Source organism: Dermacentor silvarum, chromosome 8 (genome assembly GCF_013339745.2).
Source record: "Dermacentor silvarum isolate Dsil-2018 chromosome 8, BIME_Dsil_1.4, whole genome shotgun sequence".
In the NCBI taxonomy this organism is placed as follows: Eukaryota; Metazoa; Arthropoda; class Arachnida; order Ixodida; family Ixodidae; genus Dermacentor; species Dermacentor silvarum.
The window spans coordinates 130,704,511-130,724,792 of record NC_051161.1 but is presented as its reverse complement, the minus strand read 5'-3'; the positions used below and the strand labels follow the sequence as shown (position 1 = coordinate 130,724,792).

The following is a 20,282-nucleotide window of genomic DNA, read 5'->3' as shown; positions in this document are numbered from 1 at the left end:
GGCCTCGCAGGAGCCCTACCAAAACGTCATCTAAGCCCTGGTGCTTAAGCATATGTCATATCAATTCCCTGTCTACGTTGTCCTGAGCTTCCTTAAACTCGAGAAATGCTATACGTAATGGTCTATCTTGACCTACGGAAATCTCTACGCATTGGGTTAATACAAGCATACCTACTAAGCGTCTGTCTCGTCTGAACCAATTCTGCAGGTCCCTGAGTATATCACTTTTCTGCACTGACTTCGCAAGCTGCAATTTTATTGCTTGCATTTCTACTGTCTGTATCACCAACGTTACTGTAACAGATCTGTAGGAGTTCGTCTCATCAGCTTTGCCTTTGTAAATGAGTTTCACCTTGGTATGGTGCCATGCAATTGGAACCTTCTTTGGTTTAATTACTTGCTCTATGGCTGTATAGGCACCTCTGTCCGGTTCTTTGGAGCCAGTTGTTAGATTAGGTGTATTGGGATTTCATCTGTTCCTGCTGCCGCGTTATTAGGATCATTTTCTTCTGCTTCTCCCTTGTTGGATGTGGTTGAGTCCAGAATACGCTTTCTTTCTTGCAGAAGTTATCACTAAAGGCGTCTCTCATGTACTGCAGTGAGTCTTCTCCTTCGAAGACGTTACCATCTTCATCCCTTAGAGCTGTTTGCGAATTTTCAGTTGGAGCTCCGAGTAATCCTACATGGTTCCAGAATCTTCTTGGGGCGCCTCTCTCTCTATTGCGAGTGTCGTGCAGCCAACGTTCACTCGTACATTTTTTTCTTACATGAGCATACTCGCCACTCTTCGTTGGTCGGACCTTGATCCATCTACAGAGTACCTCTTCTTCGTGTTACCCGCGTATCAACCTTTACGGCGAAGCTGTTATCCCGAGTTGGTCGGGATTTTTTTTTTTTGTGTTTGTCCGCGTGCGAGGCTCTCGTTCACACAAAAATACGGGCCGATCCCGGAGGCAGTGCCATATGTAGCGGGCAGCGCACAGTGTGCCGCTTCTCCAAGAGGCATCGCATGACGTCATCAGGTGACATCATCACTTGACACAGACGTCATCGCGTGACGTCACGTACGACGTGATGACGCCGTCAGATTACGTCATCTGGTGATATCGTCACGTGACGATGGCGTTATTCTCGTATATTCGAATTACAATCCGAAGCTGCCATGTCTGTAGCTGGAACTTCGTACTTTGCGAATCCGCGGACGCAATTTACTTCGAAGGATTGAATAGTTTCAATACGGCAGTTACGCTTGGCGGAGGTCCTAGAGGAATGAGCATGTATGCTGCACTTCCGCACACATGCCGTGCGCGCGTGACATACGTCGGTTGTGGTAGTGGTGCTTGTCTAACGTCGGCAACAGCTTTATAGGGTGGAACGGAGGCAAATGTTTCTTTGGCTTCTCGATTATCCCCTAGACGCCAGCATTACGCTCTTCTATAGCTTCCTTTATTTCCTTGTTCCACCACGTGCGGTTGTTGTTCTATGCTGAGTAACTGGGTGATGGGCTACTTTGATTGCACAACCTAGGTTCCGAGCAGGGCCGACTCGTATGTTTGCCTTATCCTTTCGGAGCCACCAGTACCGTAGCAGCAGTTTTTGTACTGCTTGTATATAAGCTGTATATAAGACAGTTATATGCCGCATGTGACTCCTTTATCATTTGTGCCTGCAAGGTTACAGAAGAAGCCGAGTAACAAAAAGCAGAGCAGCAGTGTTCCCCGTATTGTGATTGTATACGTTCTGTCGGAAAAAAAAGTGTCGAACAGTATGATTACTATGCTCTCCCTAGACTTGTACTTCTTAAAAGAGCCTCCCTATGTAAGCAGAGAAAGCTTCGCGCACGCATTCTCTATAACGAAATGTAATTTGTTTTTCTGCTCCACAGTTTATTCTGTCCAAGACCAGGACCGCGAAACAGAACATGCCAATCGTGCTGCATATGGATGATTTGACAGGAACTTTTTCGCCACATGTAAGTGCTTTATTTTTTTTCTGGCAGCATTACCGCACCTTTCTTCGTGATTAGAGCATTTATTCCAATAATTTACCATTTTCACTACTACGCTTAAATTGTTGTGGCAGCGTATTCGCTTTTCTTCCTCGCATTTATTTCCACAACTGGAGTAATCACCATTGCCTAAAGGATATTCCTTCTAGCTAGTAGAATTTCTTCACGATCTTACCAGGGACAAATATCTTTCGCTACAGCCACTCGCATAAGGTATGGAAGATAACGCCTGCTTGGAAGAGTACGTCGTCACTGTCATGAAAGCCAGCTGTTAAACCTCGGTTAATTTTGAGAGTCTGTATAATAATGCGTGCGGCAGCTAACCGGTGGACCATTAGAGTTACACAATGGGTACCAATGGAACGAAAGCGTAGTCGAGGACGGCAGAAAATTAGGTGGGCTAATGAAATTAGGCGCAAGTTCAAATAAGCTAGTGCAAAACAGGGGTAATTTGAGGTTGCAGGGAGAGGCCTTTGCCCTGCAGTGTACATAGAAATAGGTTCATGATGATTACCACGATAATTAGGGGCAATATTGATGATACGGAATACCAAAGTCTCCTGATTGACCTGTCAACGGTCGCCCAACACTTACGACGGTGATCGCAAATCACTTGACTGTTGATTCCGCAATAGGTTGATCACACAAAGAACCGCGGTAATAGAATAGGAGATGGCCAAACGGCACCGCTCCGTAAATGGTCGGAGCGTTTCGCGACAGACATGGCTACCCAGATTGCACGCGTTGGCAAGGTTTTGCTCCAGCCCTGCCATTCGCACAGGAAAGCGTAAGTTCAGTGGTGGGCGTAGCCGCTGCTTCGCCGCACTGCGGTGCTCGTTTCTGGAACGCGATAATTAAAGTCTTGCAAACACTGTGTTCAGTCAAGTTTCGTTTCACACCTTGCTAGGTTATACCGGTGTCACAAGAGCGCTTTTAATCGCGATCGAGCCCGATCCGGATGAAAATTCTCGACTGCGATAGGCTCCCTGTCGCAGCTTGCGCAATGGAGCCAATCACGACCGAGAAATTGGATCCGGATCGGGCTTCATCGCGATAAAAAGTGCGCCGTCTGACACCCGTATTAGATGATGGTGGGTACCCAAAGTCGCTGCTCATCTGGGTAGCTGGAGAAGTTCTAAGGAAATCCACACAGTTGAAGCAATTAGCGCCACGGGCAGCTACTCCGCGCCGCAAGTTTGCTGTTATGCCTTATTTGCACAATATGCCGCACCACTTAAAAAAGATTGGAAAAAGAGCAGGCTTTGAAGTCATTTGTTCAACTCCAAACAAGTTAATGCAGATCTGTAGGATGACATGTCCGGTGAAAAAAGAAAACAAATTGCAATATTAAGCACGGAAATCGGTCAGTAGATTGTTGCAAAGAATTAGTATATGAAGTTCTCTTGCAATAAGGTAACAAGTACATTGGGCAAGCCAGCCGATGCCTTACCGTGCATCTCCAAGAAGACAAACCAAAAGTGTTACGTTTCTTAGCGCTTTAATGTTCGGATTGCGGATGCGCCCCTCGGTTTGAAAACTCCACAGTAATCGGAAGGCACATGAATGACCAAACTATAATCATTATGGAAGCCGCAGCCATTGCTAAGGGTGATGCAGTCAGCAAGCCTTCCATCGCGCTTTGGACCACTTTTCACATAACATGCGCCCACGGGAACATTTGAATGATCGTCCGTACACTTCTGACAGGCAACCAGCTATGCCTTCTAACTACGATTAATTAGACCTTTCGACTTCACCTTTTCTGGCGTTTGCTAAAGTGACTGCCAATTTCAAATGCATGAGAGTTTCTATGGTTACCCAACGAGAAAACTGTCCGAGAATCCGTCCATATGTCCTTCGCCTAAAACGGTCGCTTTCAAATTAGAGCCAGCAGCAATGTTTTACCACTAAAGTTGCTCACACTTTGCCTTATATTCTTTACAAAGTTATTCCTTGGAATTTTAAGAATGACAGCCCACAAACAAATATCATGAAACAAAACACCGGCAGAGCATGCCTTTTATGTTAAATATTGTCGGGCTAAATACTAAAAGTGCGACACAAAAAACTCACAGTGACTGTAGCATACACCAAAGAGGGTGAAGGTGAAAGCCTGCGCGCTCAAGAGATATTCATTAAATTACTTCATATTCTCAATCGAATGCATTGTTGCTTCCTATTACTTGCGTTTCCGACCGAAGGTCACGGGTGCGATGGCCTAAATTGCCGCCACTATAATAAACTGTGCCCTAATTAACCTCACCATAATTCGTGCGTTCGAGTGCCTTAAATAACTCTATAATAATTAACTGTCCCTTAATTACCTTCACCTTAACGCCAAACGTGGTGGGTTCGACTCCCACATAAGCTCGAGGGTTCGAATCCCACCGAAGGTCGTGGGTTCGAGTGGATTAATTAACTCTATATTATTTAAAGCGGTGACGACGGTAACCCGCGTACCATCAAAATTATTGTGTGAGCGTTGCTTGCTTACTCATAGCAGACGATGACGATAGTGACCAGCACGCCATCACAATCGTTGTGTGTGCGTATGCATATAAGTAAGACACGATGCCGGGTCGGTGTAGTAAGTAAACAGAGTCGGCATCGTGTGCGATTTCGCTTCGACGACATGGATTTCGCTCAAGGACGCTGAAGGTCGACTGAATGATGGGACAAATAAGGCTTTCGCCTTAACAGCAGATCGGCCCACGCAAGAGGCCGTGTTTCTAGCAGAAAGCTCGCCTTTGTGCAAAGTGTTCCCCGCCAGGGTTTCCCGGTAAACATTACGGTTACATAAGCTGCAGTTGCCGGTTTGTGTGAGAAGCAGTCAATGATTTTTAATGATATGGCATTCCACTTTTTTCGCCAGCTGTGGAAGACGAAGACGAACGCGCGAGCAGTGGCACGAGCGCGTCTTTGTGACCACATGACGTGTGCAATCAGGCACGCACTAGGCACACCTTCCTTTAGTTAGCCAGAACTGTGGAGCAGCCGTGGCATCAGCGCACCTGGCACTGCCACCTTGCAGTAGTTTGCATGCCTCATCAGTTCAAGTTGCCCCGCCTTCCACAGCAGTTCGTGCCGCCGCAGCGCTGCCGCATTTACCGTAATGGCGCCAAAACGACTGCAGACGTTGAGCAGTGCTAAGATTACCAGCAGTGTTGAATGTGAGCACTCCGCACCACGTCGTTACTATGAAATGCTTACGCATCATTCAGATAACTCCCTGAGGAGATTCAATGTAAGTTTTTTTTTTCACACTTCTAATATTTATTTTGAGAAGATTTAACCTAAAAGGCATGCCCTGCCCGTGTTTTGTTTCATAACGTTTTTTTTTTCTCTGGGCTGTCAGTCTCAAAATTCCGAGGAATAACTTTGTAAAGAATGTAAGACAAAGTGTGAGCTACTTTAATGATAAAACATTGCTCTTGGCTCTATCTTGAAAGCGATCGTCTTACGCGAAGGACGGAAGGGCGGACACTCGGACATCATTCTCGTTGGGTAACCATACAAATTTTGACAACATTGAAAAGCAAGCGGGTCGGGAAGCATGACGTAGGCAGTTCTTCCGAGGTGAGCCCAGTTTCGGTGACCAAGCAAGAAATTTTGATTTTTGTTGTCCAGGAATATCTTAACTGATAGCGTATTTAAAATCGCAAATATATCTCGTACTTACTGCAGAGCACTCCTCTAAGACGTCTTTCGCAACGGTGGCGTAAGACTAGCAATGATGAAGTAAGAAAACGAAATCTTAGTTTTATCAAATTGACAGCGGCGGCTACTCGGTCGTCTAGTGTCCGTTATCCTGAAAGAAGGAATAGTGAAGAAAGCACCATCGCATGGGTAAATCCTAGCTTTAGCAGCGAAGCTGTTCTTGGTCGGCCCTTCGCAGTCTGTCCAGCGTCACGCAGGTCACGTGACCAGGAGAGGATGAAAGCCGCGCCGGGGGAGGGCAGGTCACGTGACCAGCAGAGGAGAGGCATGCTAGGGGAGGAGGCGACCAATGAGAGGCCGCGCTGGGCGCGACGAGGAGAGGCGATAAGAGGTGTTTCTGTGCGCCGCGTCCTTTCGGATAGCGCTGCCGATGCCGTCTGCTTTACCCGCATTTGCGCCCAACGCGCGCGGTTTCCGTGACTGTAGCCGAGGCCTCTGGCGGCGGCTCGGCAGGTTTCGCCCAGAAAACTGGACGCTCGTCATGTAGCGTCGGAAATCGCTGCTTCTTCTCGCATCGCAACGTTTCAATATTGTCGCGTAGTAGTGGCAGTGAAGAGAATTGTCGTAAAACTGTGTATGACGAAACTGATTCTTTATTGCGCGAACCTGTGCCCACAAAAGAAAGATACACTCAAAGCACCACAATAGCGGCGAACACAGTCGGCGATCGTCGAAATCTGATCAGCGGCGAAACGCGTCGGCTTTTATACGTGAGTGATCGAATGTTCCAGATTAATCCCTGGTGCCCGCGTGTCTTCCAGAAAGTTCTAGACAATTCGCGCCGCTCGTACAATCTGACTACATGAGCGTCGGTGGCCACAGACGACGGATAGAAGCATCGATAACGTTCGAGAAGCTTCCAATGCAGGCGCGTCCTGCGCCGAGCGATAACGTTTAACATTTGTTAGCCGGTGGAAAGCGGCCACCGATGAAAGATAAACAGGTATACGTGTTAATATAATTTCCTGTTGTAAATCTGTGTTTAATTATGTTTACGCAATTGCATCACGTGCAACACATACACATGTAATACTCGTAATACTTGGGGTAACTAACAGAGCTTCGCTGATGGACCATCTTCACGGAGTGCAAGGGGCGGTTATATTTTAAAACTTGTTGCCATATAAGATTAAGTAGATGCCACGCACTGTGGAAATCGACGTTATGCGAAGCATTCTGCAGACAGGTGACTATGCAGCACTGTTTCTGGTTACAGAAAGCGTTACCAAGTTGGCAAGTGCGCTCGTTTACATCTAATATTTGTGTGTGATGCGGGAACAGCGAACTAGAATTAACGCGAGTGCGCGTATGCGACGATAGCTGCAAGACGCCGAAGACAGTAGCGACGATTTCATGATTTCTACGAGAGATCGAATTGATGTGAATGACCGGCATGAAGTGCGAGATAGGTAAGAAACGCAGACACTAAGTGCTCACTGACGGCTGCACGCGGTATCACTTGGAGGACACAAACTGGTGACTTGACGGTCATACTGTAACACAACCTGGAGCCCGTGTCCTTTCATATCCATTCCTGATTGACATACCCTATGATTGACATGGTGCTGTCGTGGTCATTTAACTCGAGATATATCGGGTATGCATGAAACGCATCCATGACAAGACATAGATGATATGACCAATGTCATGACAATAACAGCATGAATTTTATGGCATGTAAAGTGCGCCATGCCATGAATACAAGACACACAAGTTCATGACATCATGACAAGCATGACATCACAGCAGCACCGCACCACTAGTGGCGCGGTGCTGCTGCTCACCTTCGCAGAGCCGTGTTGACGATTCCATAGGGAAATTAGATGCCGCGTTATCCTACTCGGACACTAGGTGCACCAGGAATCAGCACGCCTCAATGTTTGATTAAGCGGCCTGGTAACGATTAGAAGGGCCGTGGAATGAAGAGGCTGCGCGTTGATGTCCAGCCCTCGGAAACTAACGATCGTGGAAAACTAGCTTTTCAATCGCTGCTTGAACAGACGCAACCACCATCCGGTGTTCTGCTGCCGAGATGCCGGGATCTTCATCAGCGCGCTGCCTTGGCTCGAGCGTAAATGGCACGCGTAAATCAGAGGCGAGAGTTTGATTACGAAGCAGGAATGATGATACAACGACCATCGCGGCATCAGGAATACGAAGCTACCTATATAGCTATGGGACCAAGTTAAAAGACATCTTGGTCCACAGGGTCGACTTAAGTTCTCGTCGTGGTAATGTCATGCATGCCTGTCATGACTTTAATGGGAATCATGTCATGGCTTCACATACAGAGCCCGGCATGCATGCCCATCACTCTATGACATACATTGCATGACATGACATTGTCCCACATGATATCAGTCAATCATTATAGTTATCTCATTTATGATAATCATGTCCTGACATGTATGACATGTTGTTCATGCCATGAAATGATTTCCATTCATGTCAGCTTCATTTTCTAACAAGTTATAAATAAGGATATCCAAGAAAAATATCCAATAACATGAAAAGCATGTCACGTGATTGTCATGAATTACATAAATGACATGAGGTGAAGGCGCTGCTGTCCTTTCCTCAACCGGACATTTGTCAAAATATGTGCGGCGAGACATGCGTGCATGACATGACAAGAATAACATGGGAGGACATATTCTTGCATGTCTTGTCAAAATTGCCATGTCATGCAATTTATGGCATTCGTGTCATGACACGCTTGATATTCGTGTGATGACATTTGTGTTAAGTCATTCATGTCAGGTCATGCACGCAAGTCATGTTATTCTTATCCAAATATATCGAATTAAAGAAACGAACACAACAGAATCATGTCATTCATGCCATTTATGTCATGATATACACACCATGAAGAGCATGTGATGTCATGCTTGTCATGATGTCATGAACTTGTGTGTGTTGTATTCATGGCATGGCGCACTTTACATGCCATAAACTTCATGCTAATATTGTCATGATATCGGTCATATCATCTATGTCTTGTCATGGATGCGTTTCATGCATACCCGATATATCTCGAGTTAAATGACCACGACAGCACCATGTCAATCATATATGTCAGTCAGGTTATATATGCATGCATGTCACGGCATCGCATGCCTATCCTATTATATGTCCAGTTGAAGAAACAACCACGACGGCATCACGAGGTAGGAGACCAGGCAGGCAGGCAGACGGGCGGGCGGGCGGGCGGGCAGGCAGGGCAGGGCAGGGCAGGGCAGGGCAGGCCAGGCCAGGCCAACCTGCCGTCCTCTCGTTGATTGTGTCTGTGTTTTGTAGCTGCAGTCATCTATGGAAAAGTTCAGCGTAGGGTGTCTATTGTTCTATCGCGGCAATGAAATGCGTTCGAGCCGGCGCATGGTTCGGCCGCCACCCAGACCGAACCGTCCCAGAAGGTGTTCGTGTCAAACGCCACAGACACAGAGGAGTTGGGACAGGCGTGTGGTACCAGGAAGAATGATCGTTCATTCAAAGTGAACGCGCTTCTTAGCTCACGATAGCAACGCTTTGGCGCCACAGCGACACGCCCGGCGCCAACGTTTATAGATCTATAATATAAACGTTGCCCGGTGCTTTGTTGGGACCGAACACTCTTCCCTCCTTAACTAAACAAAGAAAGGTTGGTTAATCTGCTAAGACTGATATCTGTCAGGAGGTCTTCGACTACGGTTGTTTCTTCGTAGCGGTGGTGCTGTGCCTAGGTCATTAGCTGAGGTGGGCACTTTGAAAAACGTGTCAGTTACGTACTGTCACATTTACGTAATGACAGTTACGTAATGTCATTACGTAAATGTGTACTGTCACATTTACGTACTGACAGTTACGTAATGTCACACAAAGATCGAGCTAGCATCTTCATCACCGGGGTGTCCATCGTGCACTAGTGTCAGAAGATCCGGTTGCAAACTCTTGGGCCCACTAACTCGATGACCCCACGACAGGCAGTCCTGTTCAACTGAAAGCTCGTATCTGCGCTTAAAAAACGCTTGCATGTCATCAGGGTACCTGGGTGGCAATCCTGTGAGCGTATACTTACCAACCAAACTCGGAACAAGGTCGCGTCTGGTTCCCTTTGCAACCTGTATTGCAGTGAGTGACATTGCATCTAAAACAGCCAAGCATTCAGGTTCACCTTCATGAGTTTCATGCGTTTCTAAACTTGAGATGTATTGATATGCGGCAAGCGTCATTGCCCGTCGTTGAATTATTGCTGCTGCAAGCAGCGGCTAGAGCACTGCACGGGCTCGGGCTTACCTTCAAGCCCGAGCCCGGCCCGGCCCGTGGGCCGGGTCGGGCCGGGTAGAGCGGTTTTTTACGGGCTCGGGCCGGGCTCGGGCATGGAGGGTGCTTTTTGACCCGGGCCCGGGCCGGGCTCGGGTTTTTTGACGCGGGCGCGGGCCGGGCTCGGGCTTTCTAGTTGTGTGCATATAACGTGCAGCGAGTTGTTCTCGGGCGTCTCAACTCTGAAAAACATGTATTTTTCAGTCTCGGGCCGGGTTCGGGCCGGGCTCGGGCCTAAGGTAAAGGGGTGGCGGGCCGGGCCGGGCGGGTAACGTAGATTATTTCCGGGCCCGGGCCGGGCCCGGGTCTCGCCATAAAGGTTTTCATCGGGCTCGGGCGGGCAGCCCAACGTAAAAACGGGCCCCGGCCGGGCTGAAAAAATCGGCTCGTGCAGTGCTCTAGCAGCGGCGCCAGCTTACCTTGTCCGAGCAGCCCTAGAAGAGGCTGGTGATCCGTGTAAAGGTAGGCCGCGACAGGCCATACAGGTAGCGATGAAAACGTCGCAAGACCAAGATTATTGCTGGAGCTTCTTTTTCTCCTTGCGGGTAATTGCGCTCGCGCCTTCTAAGCGTCAGAGAGGCAAAAAATATTAGCCTCTCGTTTCTGTCAGATATTTCATGAAAGATCACCGCTCCCAGACCATATCCTGACAAGTCACAACTGAGTCCCAGGGGCTTCTTTACATCGTAAAATGTGAGAATTAATATGTCAAGAATCATATCCTTAGTGGTTTGAAATGCCCGCTGGTATTCTTTAGTCCAAATCCCCTCTGTTCTTTGTTCAGTAGGTCGTGAAGCGGCTCAGCTGCCGTGGCTATGCCTCTTAAGAACTTTGCATAGAATTTCAGAAGTCCTAAATGTGCCCTCAGTTCTGTAATGTTCGTCGGCTCCGAGGCGTCCTGAATTGCTTTGATTATCGCCGATGTCGGATTGATCGCTTCAGCAGAAGTGTTGTAGCCCAAGTAGACGACCGATTCACGAAAAAAATGGCATTTTGCTTCCTTGAGCGTGAGGTTATAGTTACTCAGCCGCTCTAGCAATTTGGACACTGTGGTGTAGCAATCTTCAGTGCTGCTTCCAGTGGCAATGACATCGTCTATGTAGCATCTAACCTCAGGGATGCCTTCCAGCACCTTATCCACCATTGCTTGAAATATAGTGGGTGTACTTGCAATTCCAAACGGAAGTCTTTGGAGCTCAAAAAACCTAGGTGTGTATTCACTGTTAGCAGTGGTATCGCGTCAGCACTGAGCGGCACTTGCTGGTAAGCAGAGGTTAGGTCTAACACGCAAACAACCTTGCCACATGTCAGCGTAGAGTACAAATCTTATGGAAGAGGGAGTGCAAATAAATCTGTCTTGAGCACCTAGTGGTGCATCTTATAGTCTCCGGAAAGCCTCAATCCGCCTCCCTGCTTGGGATCTACAGCAACAGGCGCGGCCAAATCGCTGTGCGTTATTCGTTTTATGATTCCGCTCTCTTCCAACCTTCGCAATTCTGTGGCAACTCCTTCCTTCGTTGCGAATGGAATTGGTCGTGCCTTGCAATATATCAGCCTTTTATTTGCTTTCATGGCAATTCAGCGTAAAAGTTCCGCACTACTCCCACCTTACTGCAGAATACACCTGGAAACCTCTCTCGTAGCAATTTCACTTTGGCCTCTTCTCCGACCGCGTACACCGCTTTCCATTCAACCTGCAATTTTTCTATCCAGTCGCGGGGAGGCGCTGCGAGCCCTCAAGGGGAGCGCACGTGCTTCACGTCGGCTCTACGTAAATGATGTCCTACTGCTAGACCATCAATCTGCACCACCCAAACCCAGTTGGATTGTGTCCAGCAAGTTACCAGGGACCCGTAGATATCATTTTCTACCAGGTGGGCCCATTTTGGCGATCTTACCGGACTTTATCGACCACACTGGCGCCGCTGCTAAGGCCTAGCGACGACGCCGCGCCGCGGACGCGGCACTAGGCGTGGCTGCAATGAGTCTTGCGCGAGGCTATGACCCGGAAAGCATGCAAGTAGTGGAGCTACAGCCTGCGAAGAAGCCAGTATTCGATGAAGCCACCGAATATGTTATTCGGAAGCAGAGCGAGAGCGAGCAGCCGCGAGGCGCGCTAGCTCTAAACAGCAGGAAGCGTTGCGCGGTGGGGACGCTATGGACGGCCACGTCACCACATCGACGCCAGGCAAAACACTTCGACCGAAGCGTTGGAAAACGAAGGTGGTGTCCGAATTTGGTACGGAAGACACTGTTGCCGTCGTAAAACCCAGGGGAACACTCAATTTGTCAAATTTCAAGGGCAGCAATCAAATCGGAGAAGCTATGTATACTGCTGCCGGGGTCCCGAGCTCGTCACAGGCACTCACTATTTGGCCGGCGTGGGACCACAACATAATTTTTGTTGGAATTCGGGACGCACAGTTCATTCTGCACGTCCTTGCTGTCGAGAGTCTGCGGATTGGCGGCCAATTGCAAGCAGTGCAAGTCTACCTCAAGATGACGGACAACACGTACGTGCCGTGAAGTAATTCAAGTGGATCCGAAGGTGTCGGAAGTGGATATTTCTGAAGCTATTTACTCGCCAGATGTCCCCGTGATGGGTGTGCCGCAGTTAGGGCAGTCGAACGCGGCTGCGATAACGTTCGTGGGCCGCACGGTGCCGTTCAACGTATTCTACTGGGGCGAGGCTGTGCCGGTGCGCCTCTATGGGAAGACAACACCAGCTTGTACTTTATGTGGAACAGCAGGACATAGGGTGGATGTTTGCCCTAATTCGCGGGATGATCGCTGCCGAGCCTGCAGATCGGTCACCCCAGAGGAGAGGCACAAGTGCCAGCTAGTCTGTGGGGGCCCCCATCTCACAGGCTCCGCGGACTGCACATGGAAATTCTTGAAAGGTGCGGGAGCCGGGCGGAAGCCTGGCGGAGGGAAATCCAGCAACAAGCGTCAGTCCAGAGGGGCCCGGAAGGATACGAGGCCTGGAGCGCAAGCTCAGAAGCAGATCGCGGCTCCATCGCCGCTTCCATAAACGAGGGCTGCAACGGGGGCCTCCCGGCAAGGACCTGAAGGACGCAGTCGTCCAAGCCGACAAACGTAAAATTCGAGGAGCCGGAGCTGGAGCAGGGTCAGCGAAAACCATGGGCAGCAAGGTGATCTGGGCAGAGGTTGCCGCTTCCTCGGCTTCCACGCTGGCTGCTGAGAAACTTAAGGAGGAAAATAGTAGATTAAGGTAGGAACTGGCAAAGTATACAACTCAGAAGCTTAGTGGGTCGGCAGGGGTTGCAGACGCACCAGAAAGGCCTGCGGAGTCTGCAATGGAGGAGGATGCTTCCCTCCCTCCTACTCAGCATGCAGTGACCCCTGTCACTCAGGTTGCGGAAAACCGGGAAGAGGGAAACACTAACGTAGTGGCGAGGGAGACTGATATAAAGGCCGCTGTCACACAGGAAGAAGCCAGGATTGAGGCAGTTGTGGAGCAGTGTTTGCAGAGGGAGCTTCCGCGTTTCGAGGCTCGCTTAGCTCAAAATATACAATCCAGCCTCAAGAGAACTCTACAAACTATTTGTGATGAATACTCGCCGATGGACTGAATCTAATCACTGTCGCCTTTGAACGACTGCTAACTTTGCTGCGCGTTAACTTAGCTGGACGGCGTGGGCCGTGCGCGCAGGAGTCACGAAGAAGAAGTTCACTCTTTGGGATCCGTTTCGAGACTGGTTTATTTGCAGTAGTAAAAGACTAAAGTGGGGAAAGGAAAGTGGAAAGAGAGAAGTAAAGAACACAGTAAAAGGGCGTGAGTCAGGCACGTGCAGTGCCGTGGAGAGGGTGCAGTGGCCACTGTCGGATCGGTGACACCGTGGCACGCGGCTATTCACAATTAACTTGCTCGGACAGTGTCGTTAGGAGCTCCCCTCGGCTCTCGCTTGCTTCTCGGTAGCGTCTTCGCGGTTGTCAACTTGTAATCGAAGGTCTTGTTAGGCGCCCCCGCCTCCGCTTCTCAGTAGCGTATTCACGGTTGTCATCGCAGGTCTTAACATCCTCCCCCGCAATGAGCACCGGCTCATTCCTGGCCGCCATTGTCCACACAGGCTGGTAATTCATTGAGCTCGAGGGGGCGGCTCGTGTCGTCGCACAAGTGAACAAAGCGATATAAGCTTTGTGTTCGGACCCGCTATCGTTGTAGAATATGGGCCCCGCAAAGTGGATACCCGTTGTTTCTGATGGATCAGCCTGGGTGACTCGGTAGGGAGGAAGCGGGGCAGTGGGCTCTTCTGCGGCTCGGCAACTCTGCTTCTTACACGGAAGACAGCGTCGAATGACCGATTTGATTGCCTGTCTTCCTCGAATAATCCAACAGCGTTCCCGAAGTTGGGATAACGTGGCCCGTACTCCTGCGTGCAGTAGGCGTCTATGCTCCCAAGAAATAAGCAGGCGTGTGAACGGATGAGACGGTGACAGTATTACGGGATGCTTAGCGTTTTCTTCTTCTGTGCTGTACTGAAGCCGCCCGCCAACTCTCATTATACCGTCTGCGTCCAAGAACGGGTTCAAAGCCATCACTGACGATCCCCGGTCGAGCGGCCTGGTGGCACGTAGCGCGTGAACGTCGTTTCCGAACGTGTCTAATTGACAGGCTCTTTGCCAAATCTTTTCTGCATCGGCTACCTGTTCGGCCGTCAACTCTCCCGTCAGCTTCGACTGGCTTCGACAGCTTTGAATGAACCGCCTGACCCACGCTGTTACGCGGAGCACTCTCGTCAGTGAATTGTGGTCTTCCAGGTTCATTAGTGGCTCTGGTGTGCTCTTGTTGGCCGTCAAGTCTGCCGCGTTCTCTCTCCGTGGGGGAGTTACTTCGTATCTACCGTTCTCGTGTACAATGCTTTCTTCAAAATCCCGAAGAACGCTGTCGTCTTTGGCGGTCAGCTGTGCATCGTTGACGATACCTGGGTGCTCCAGCTCCCAGAATGACGTCAATTGAGGAGAAATTTCGCCGGGTTCTGTGGCCACGTCTACGCGCATCACGTAGGTTGCGACCGACGATGCAGGCTCCGTGCCCTGCAATGTCCATCCAAACGCAGTCTCCATGGCCACGAGATTCTTACAGAGGCGCTTCACATTTCCTGTTGTTATGTCCCAATAGTGATCTGCCCCGATGAGCAGCTCAACTTCAACACCAAGATGGCAACCGTCAGGTAAGGTGTCAGCAAGCTGGAGGCCTTGTTCATGAGCGATGCGAGCCGTGCAGTCGTCAGGTGGTTGCAGGAGATCTCCGCAGATCGCAGGAACCTCTAGTGCTTCGATGCGGATTCTGGCGTTGTTGCGCCAGTTTCGTAGCCAGCATTCCACGCATGACACCTTCTTTGCTCAGACGGCTTCTCACTTCCGAAGGCGTAAATAGCGAGCTTCTCTCTCCTGTGACGCGTAGATTGAGGCGTCGGGAAACTTCCTGTCGTATAAATGTTCTCTGGCTGCCACCGTCGAGCAGCATTCTCACCAGAGCACTCTTGTGCTGGCCTTCCGCGTACGCTCGCGCCGTCTGTAGAAGCACACGGGTCGCTCCCCGTGTTGGTCCCACCTGAAGCGACGACTGCACTGTTGTCTCTGCTGGTGCAGCATCTTCTAATGAGGGAGGTTGCGTCAGTCTTCGATTGAATTCGCAGACGCCTGTTGCATGTCGTCCAGAGCATTTAGCGCACTTCAGCCACCTTGCAGTTCTGCACTCAGCGGCCCGGTGCTTCTTTTTCGCACACTTGTAACAGCGCCGCTCCCTTGACATCACCTCCTTCTTCTTGTCTATGGGTACGGGGGCGACACAGTTCGCTGGTTGATGTCCTTCTGCATCACAAAATGCGCATTGCACCTCGTCGCCGGTTACGGTGAGCACAGCCGCCGATGGGTTTTGAGGACGAACGTCCCCCTTTATCGGTGCTTTCTGTTTAGTAGCGGCGTCCTGCACATGGCGTAATGCACTCTGGGCTCTCTCTCTCTGCTCTCAACTTCCCCTCTCATGAAATCCAGGAAAGCGAGAAGCTCGTCTTCGGGCGCTTCAGGTGAGGCGGCTTTCCGTTGGAAGTACGCCAAGCAAAGTTCACTTGGGATGCTTTTACGAAGGACTGTGAGAAGCAGCGTACCGTATGTGCTCAACGACACTCCCAGCTCCTCTAGACTTCGGACTCCGGAGCGGATTTCATCGTAGAGGGCCCTCAGCCTTTCGATGTCACGCAGATTGTGCACTGGGCGGACGTCAAGCAAACGCGACATGTGGTCCTCAATTATGACGTCCTCTTTCCCAAATCTCTCGATGAGGGTCTTTACCGCGATGTCGTAATTTCGATCGCTGATCGACAACCCTTCTATAGCAGCGGCGGCTTTTCCGGTTAGGTAGCTCGTTAAGTACTGGAACTTGGCTATTGCAGGCAGGGTGCTGTTCTTGTGAATAGTTGATTCGAATTGGTTCCAGAATTTCTGCCACGAACGCAGATCTCCGCTGAATTTTGCGATTTCCAATTTCGGTAATTTGGTTGTTGCTGATGGCGGCTGGAATACTGCGCCTGGGACGGAACTTATGTGGTTTGCTTCGTGATCTGACATGTTGCGTGTCACTGACGGAGTTGTTGACCTGCTCTCGTTGGTTGTCTGACTTCTGAGAGCTCTCTTGAGCTTTGTTTTGAGGGAGCATATCTTCTCCGTGTATGCAGCGCAAGCTTCTAATTCTGCATCTAATTCTTGCAGATCTATCTTCTTTTCGATGCCCTCGTTAACAGATTTTAACTCCTCAGCCTGTTCAAGAAGAAGGTCGAGGTGTTCCTCAAGCTCACCGACTTGGATGGTTGGCGATTGCAGTGGTTCGCTGGCAGCTGCGATGATCTTGTCGATTGCTTGTCGCAGGGCGGCCTGCTTCTTCTGGAGTCGTTCCATGGGGCTTTCGATGTCAGCAGGCGAAGTAATCCCGGGTTTCGGCACCAAAATGTGATGAATACTCGCACCGATGGACTGAATCTAATCACTGTCGCCTTTGAACGACTGCTAACTTTGCTGAGCGTTAACTTAGCTGGACGGCGTGGGCCGTGCGCGCAGGAGTCACGAAGGAAGAAGTTCACTCTTTGGGATCCGTTTCGAGACTGGTTTATTTGCAGTAGTAAAAGACTAGAGTGGGGAAAGGAAAGTGGAAAGAGAGAAGTAAAGAACACTGTAAAAGGGCGTGAGTCAGTAACGTGCAGTGCCGTGGAGAGGGTGCAGTGGCCACTGTCGGATCGGTGACACGTGGCACGCTGGTATTCACAATTAACTTGCTCGGACAGTGTCATTAGGAGCTCCCCTCGGCTCTCGCTTGCTTCTTGGTAGCGTCTTCGCGGTTGTCAACTTGTAATCGAAGGTCTTGTTAGGCGCCCCCGCCTCCGCTTCTCAGTAGCGTATTCACGGTTGTCATCGCAGGTCTTAATACTAATATTGAGAGAAGCGTTCAAGCAGCTGTAGAGAGGGGCAATCATGGCGCGGTAGAGCGGGTCCTACAAGTAATCTTGGAGCCCCATCGGATTAAGCTACTGGCCTTTGAAATCAGAATTGATCGTAAAGGGTGCTTGCGGATTGCACGCGCGCAAAGGTTCTTGAACTTACTGGCCGGATGGGTAATAGGCAGTTTGGAGTTGACGATTTTCCCGATACCGGAATAGAAACACCAGGCGCGGCGGCCTTGAGTATTCAACATGGCCCGCCTTCATAAGTTGCAGATTTTGCAGCGGAACTGCAGGGGGTTTAAGAGGCGGATGGAATCAATACAGCAGTACATTGAATTGTTGGAAAAATTACCAGATATCATTGCACTGCAGGATGTAAATACGGAAGACAAACTGAGACCATACAGTGCACATCAAACCAAACCAACTCATCCACTTGCATTCCGGTGCATAAGGATTGTACGGCTGTCACAATTGAACTGGAGTTAACCACTGAGGTGGAGCACACTTTTATTCAGCAGAAGTGCTTATGTATTGAACATGTATAGTCGACCGAAAAGCATGGGTGCGTCTTTCGACGAGATTTTCCAAAAAGGTGGCGCCGTTGGCAAAATCAGCTCCTCTTATCATAGTGGGGGGTTTTACCGCGTATAGCTTTTTGTGGGGTTATAGTAAGGAGGATATTGAGGGCAGGAAACTCGCTGCGGCCATCTCAGACGTAGCTTTGACGATTCTTACGGACCCGCAGCATCCGACGAAGATGGCAACACTGTCTCGAGAGATACGTGCCCAGATCTCTCTTTGATTAAAGGAGCGAGAAATTATGAATGGAATAACACGCAGGATACCTTGGGGAGTGACCACTGCATTCTCAATATCTGCCCGGACTACAATAAGCATCGCAAACCGAGAGGGCAGGCCAGGCTCACTGACTCGCCGTTGTTCCGAAAGGAGGAAGATCCTACGCTTACCGCACCCATTGAAAGCTATGAGGAGTGGGCCGAGTCATTGTTGGGAGCCAGAGATCACTTTACGCGTACGCTCCAGACCTCAGAAGAAGTTCGAGCTATCCACAACCACCTGCTACATATATGGGAGGCGAGAATATGTCTAACGCGGCGGTGGAAGAGGCAAAACTATAACCGCAAGCTCAAGATCAAGATCGCGGAATTAACGTCGCAAGCGGAAGAGTATCCATGGACCTTGACCCAATAAAATTGGTTGGCCAAATGTCACTCCTTGAAAGGCAGCCTCGGCACCAAGGCGGCGTGGCATCTTCTTAAATGTTTGATAGAGCCCACCAAGTCGCGCGGGGAGCAGCAACGTAACCTCAAGAGAGCCCTGCATGGTTTCGCGGGCACGGACGAGCAGCTGGTTGCAGCCCTCACCAGCAAATATATCTGTACAATGAAAGACAACGAGCCAGTGCGGGAGTATGAAAGTATGGAGAATCCGGACCTGGATCGGGAGATCGAGGTCGAAGAAATACAGGGCGCGCTTATGGCCATGAGGCGGAGCACGGCACCAGGGAACGACAATGTGACGGTGGGATTGCTTGCCAATCTTAATCGGCAGACACTCGAAAATCTCACGCAATACATAAACGAGTGCTGGAGAAGTGGAAAGCTACTCAGGATGTGGAAGACGGCTGATATAAGCTTCATTCCCAAGCCTAGAAAGGAGGTGAACAACAATAACCTCAGGCCAATCTCACGTACATCGTGCGCAGGGAAGCTTATGGAGAAGGTGGTGCAACTGCGCCTATCGGCGTATCTAGAAGACCAAGACCTTCTGCCTGACACGATGTTCAGCTTTCGGGCACACTTGTCAACCCAGGACGTATTACTACAGTTGAATATGGAAGTGATCGATCCCCCGCGCAAGCGCGACAGTAGGGCCATACTGGCGCTCTTTGGCCAGACCTGGCCCTTGCGCCACTAAACATCAGCTATCATCAGGGGGCTTTCGACAACGTGAAACACTCCAAGATTCTGGAAAATCTACAGAGTACTCATTGCGGAAAACGTACATTTTATTACATCCGCGACTTCTTGCAAGATAGGCAAGCCCACATCAAGATTAGCGACACGAGGTCCCAGCCGATACTCATGGGCCCCAGAGGTACGCCTCAGGGAGCAGTCCTTTCTCCACTGCTCTAGAACGTTGCCCTCATGCACCTGCCGGAAAAACTGAATGCCGTAAAGGAAATTCGTCACGCCATTTACGCGGACGATATAACGATATGGACAACGAAGGGCAGCTTGGGACAGATGGAGGGGGTCCTCCAGGAGGCTGCCACCACAGTTGAAAACTATGCAGCAGAATGCGGACTGCGCTGTTCCCTGCACTAGTCGGAGCTCCTCGTCTTGCGGCGGAAGTGGGATACTGCATCGCTGGAAATCTCGGTCCACGACACACCTATTGCCTAGGTGGAAACACTACGCATTTTGGGGCTGCCCAGTAACAACAAAGGCGTGAACGCAGCCGCAATCACTAAGCTCCGAACGGTGTGTCAGCAAGTCATCCGTACGATATCTCGGATCACACCCAAGAAGAGGGTTATGCAAGAAAAGGACACCCTTAGGCTAGTGCAGGCGTTTATCCTCTGCAGAATAGTGTACGTGGCCCCGTACCTTCGGATTAGGAAGAGCGATCTAAAGCACATGGACGTTATCATTCGAACGGCTTATAAAAAGGCGCTTGGTCTGCCCTTGAAAACTTCTACGGAGCGTCTGCTACAACTTGGAGTATACAATACGGCTGATAAATTGATTAGCGCCCATCTTACAAGTCTGGTA

The 20,282-nt window shown here is 49.9% G+C and overlaps 1 protein-coding gene across 3 annotated transcripts in view; it reads left to right on the top strand.

The window, feature by feature from the left end:
- The window catches only part of LOC119462832 (uncharacterized), a 229,988-nt gene that overhangs the window by 49,809 nt on the left and 159,897 nt on the right, over positions 1-20,282 (top strand). For all 3 annotated transcript variants that reach the window (XM_037724059.2, XM_049671951.1, XM_049671952.1), the window contains exon 9: positions 1,886-1,972. In XM_037724059.2, coding sequence (XP_037579987.2) covers positions 1,886-1,972 — 87 coding nt within the window. The remainder of the gene's footprint in view (positions 1-1,885; positions 1,973-20,282) is intronic.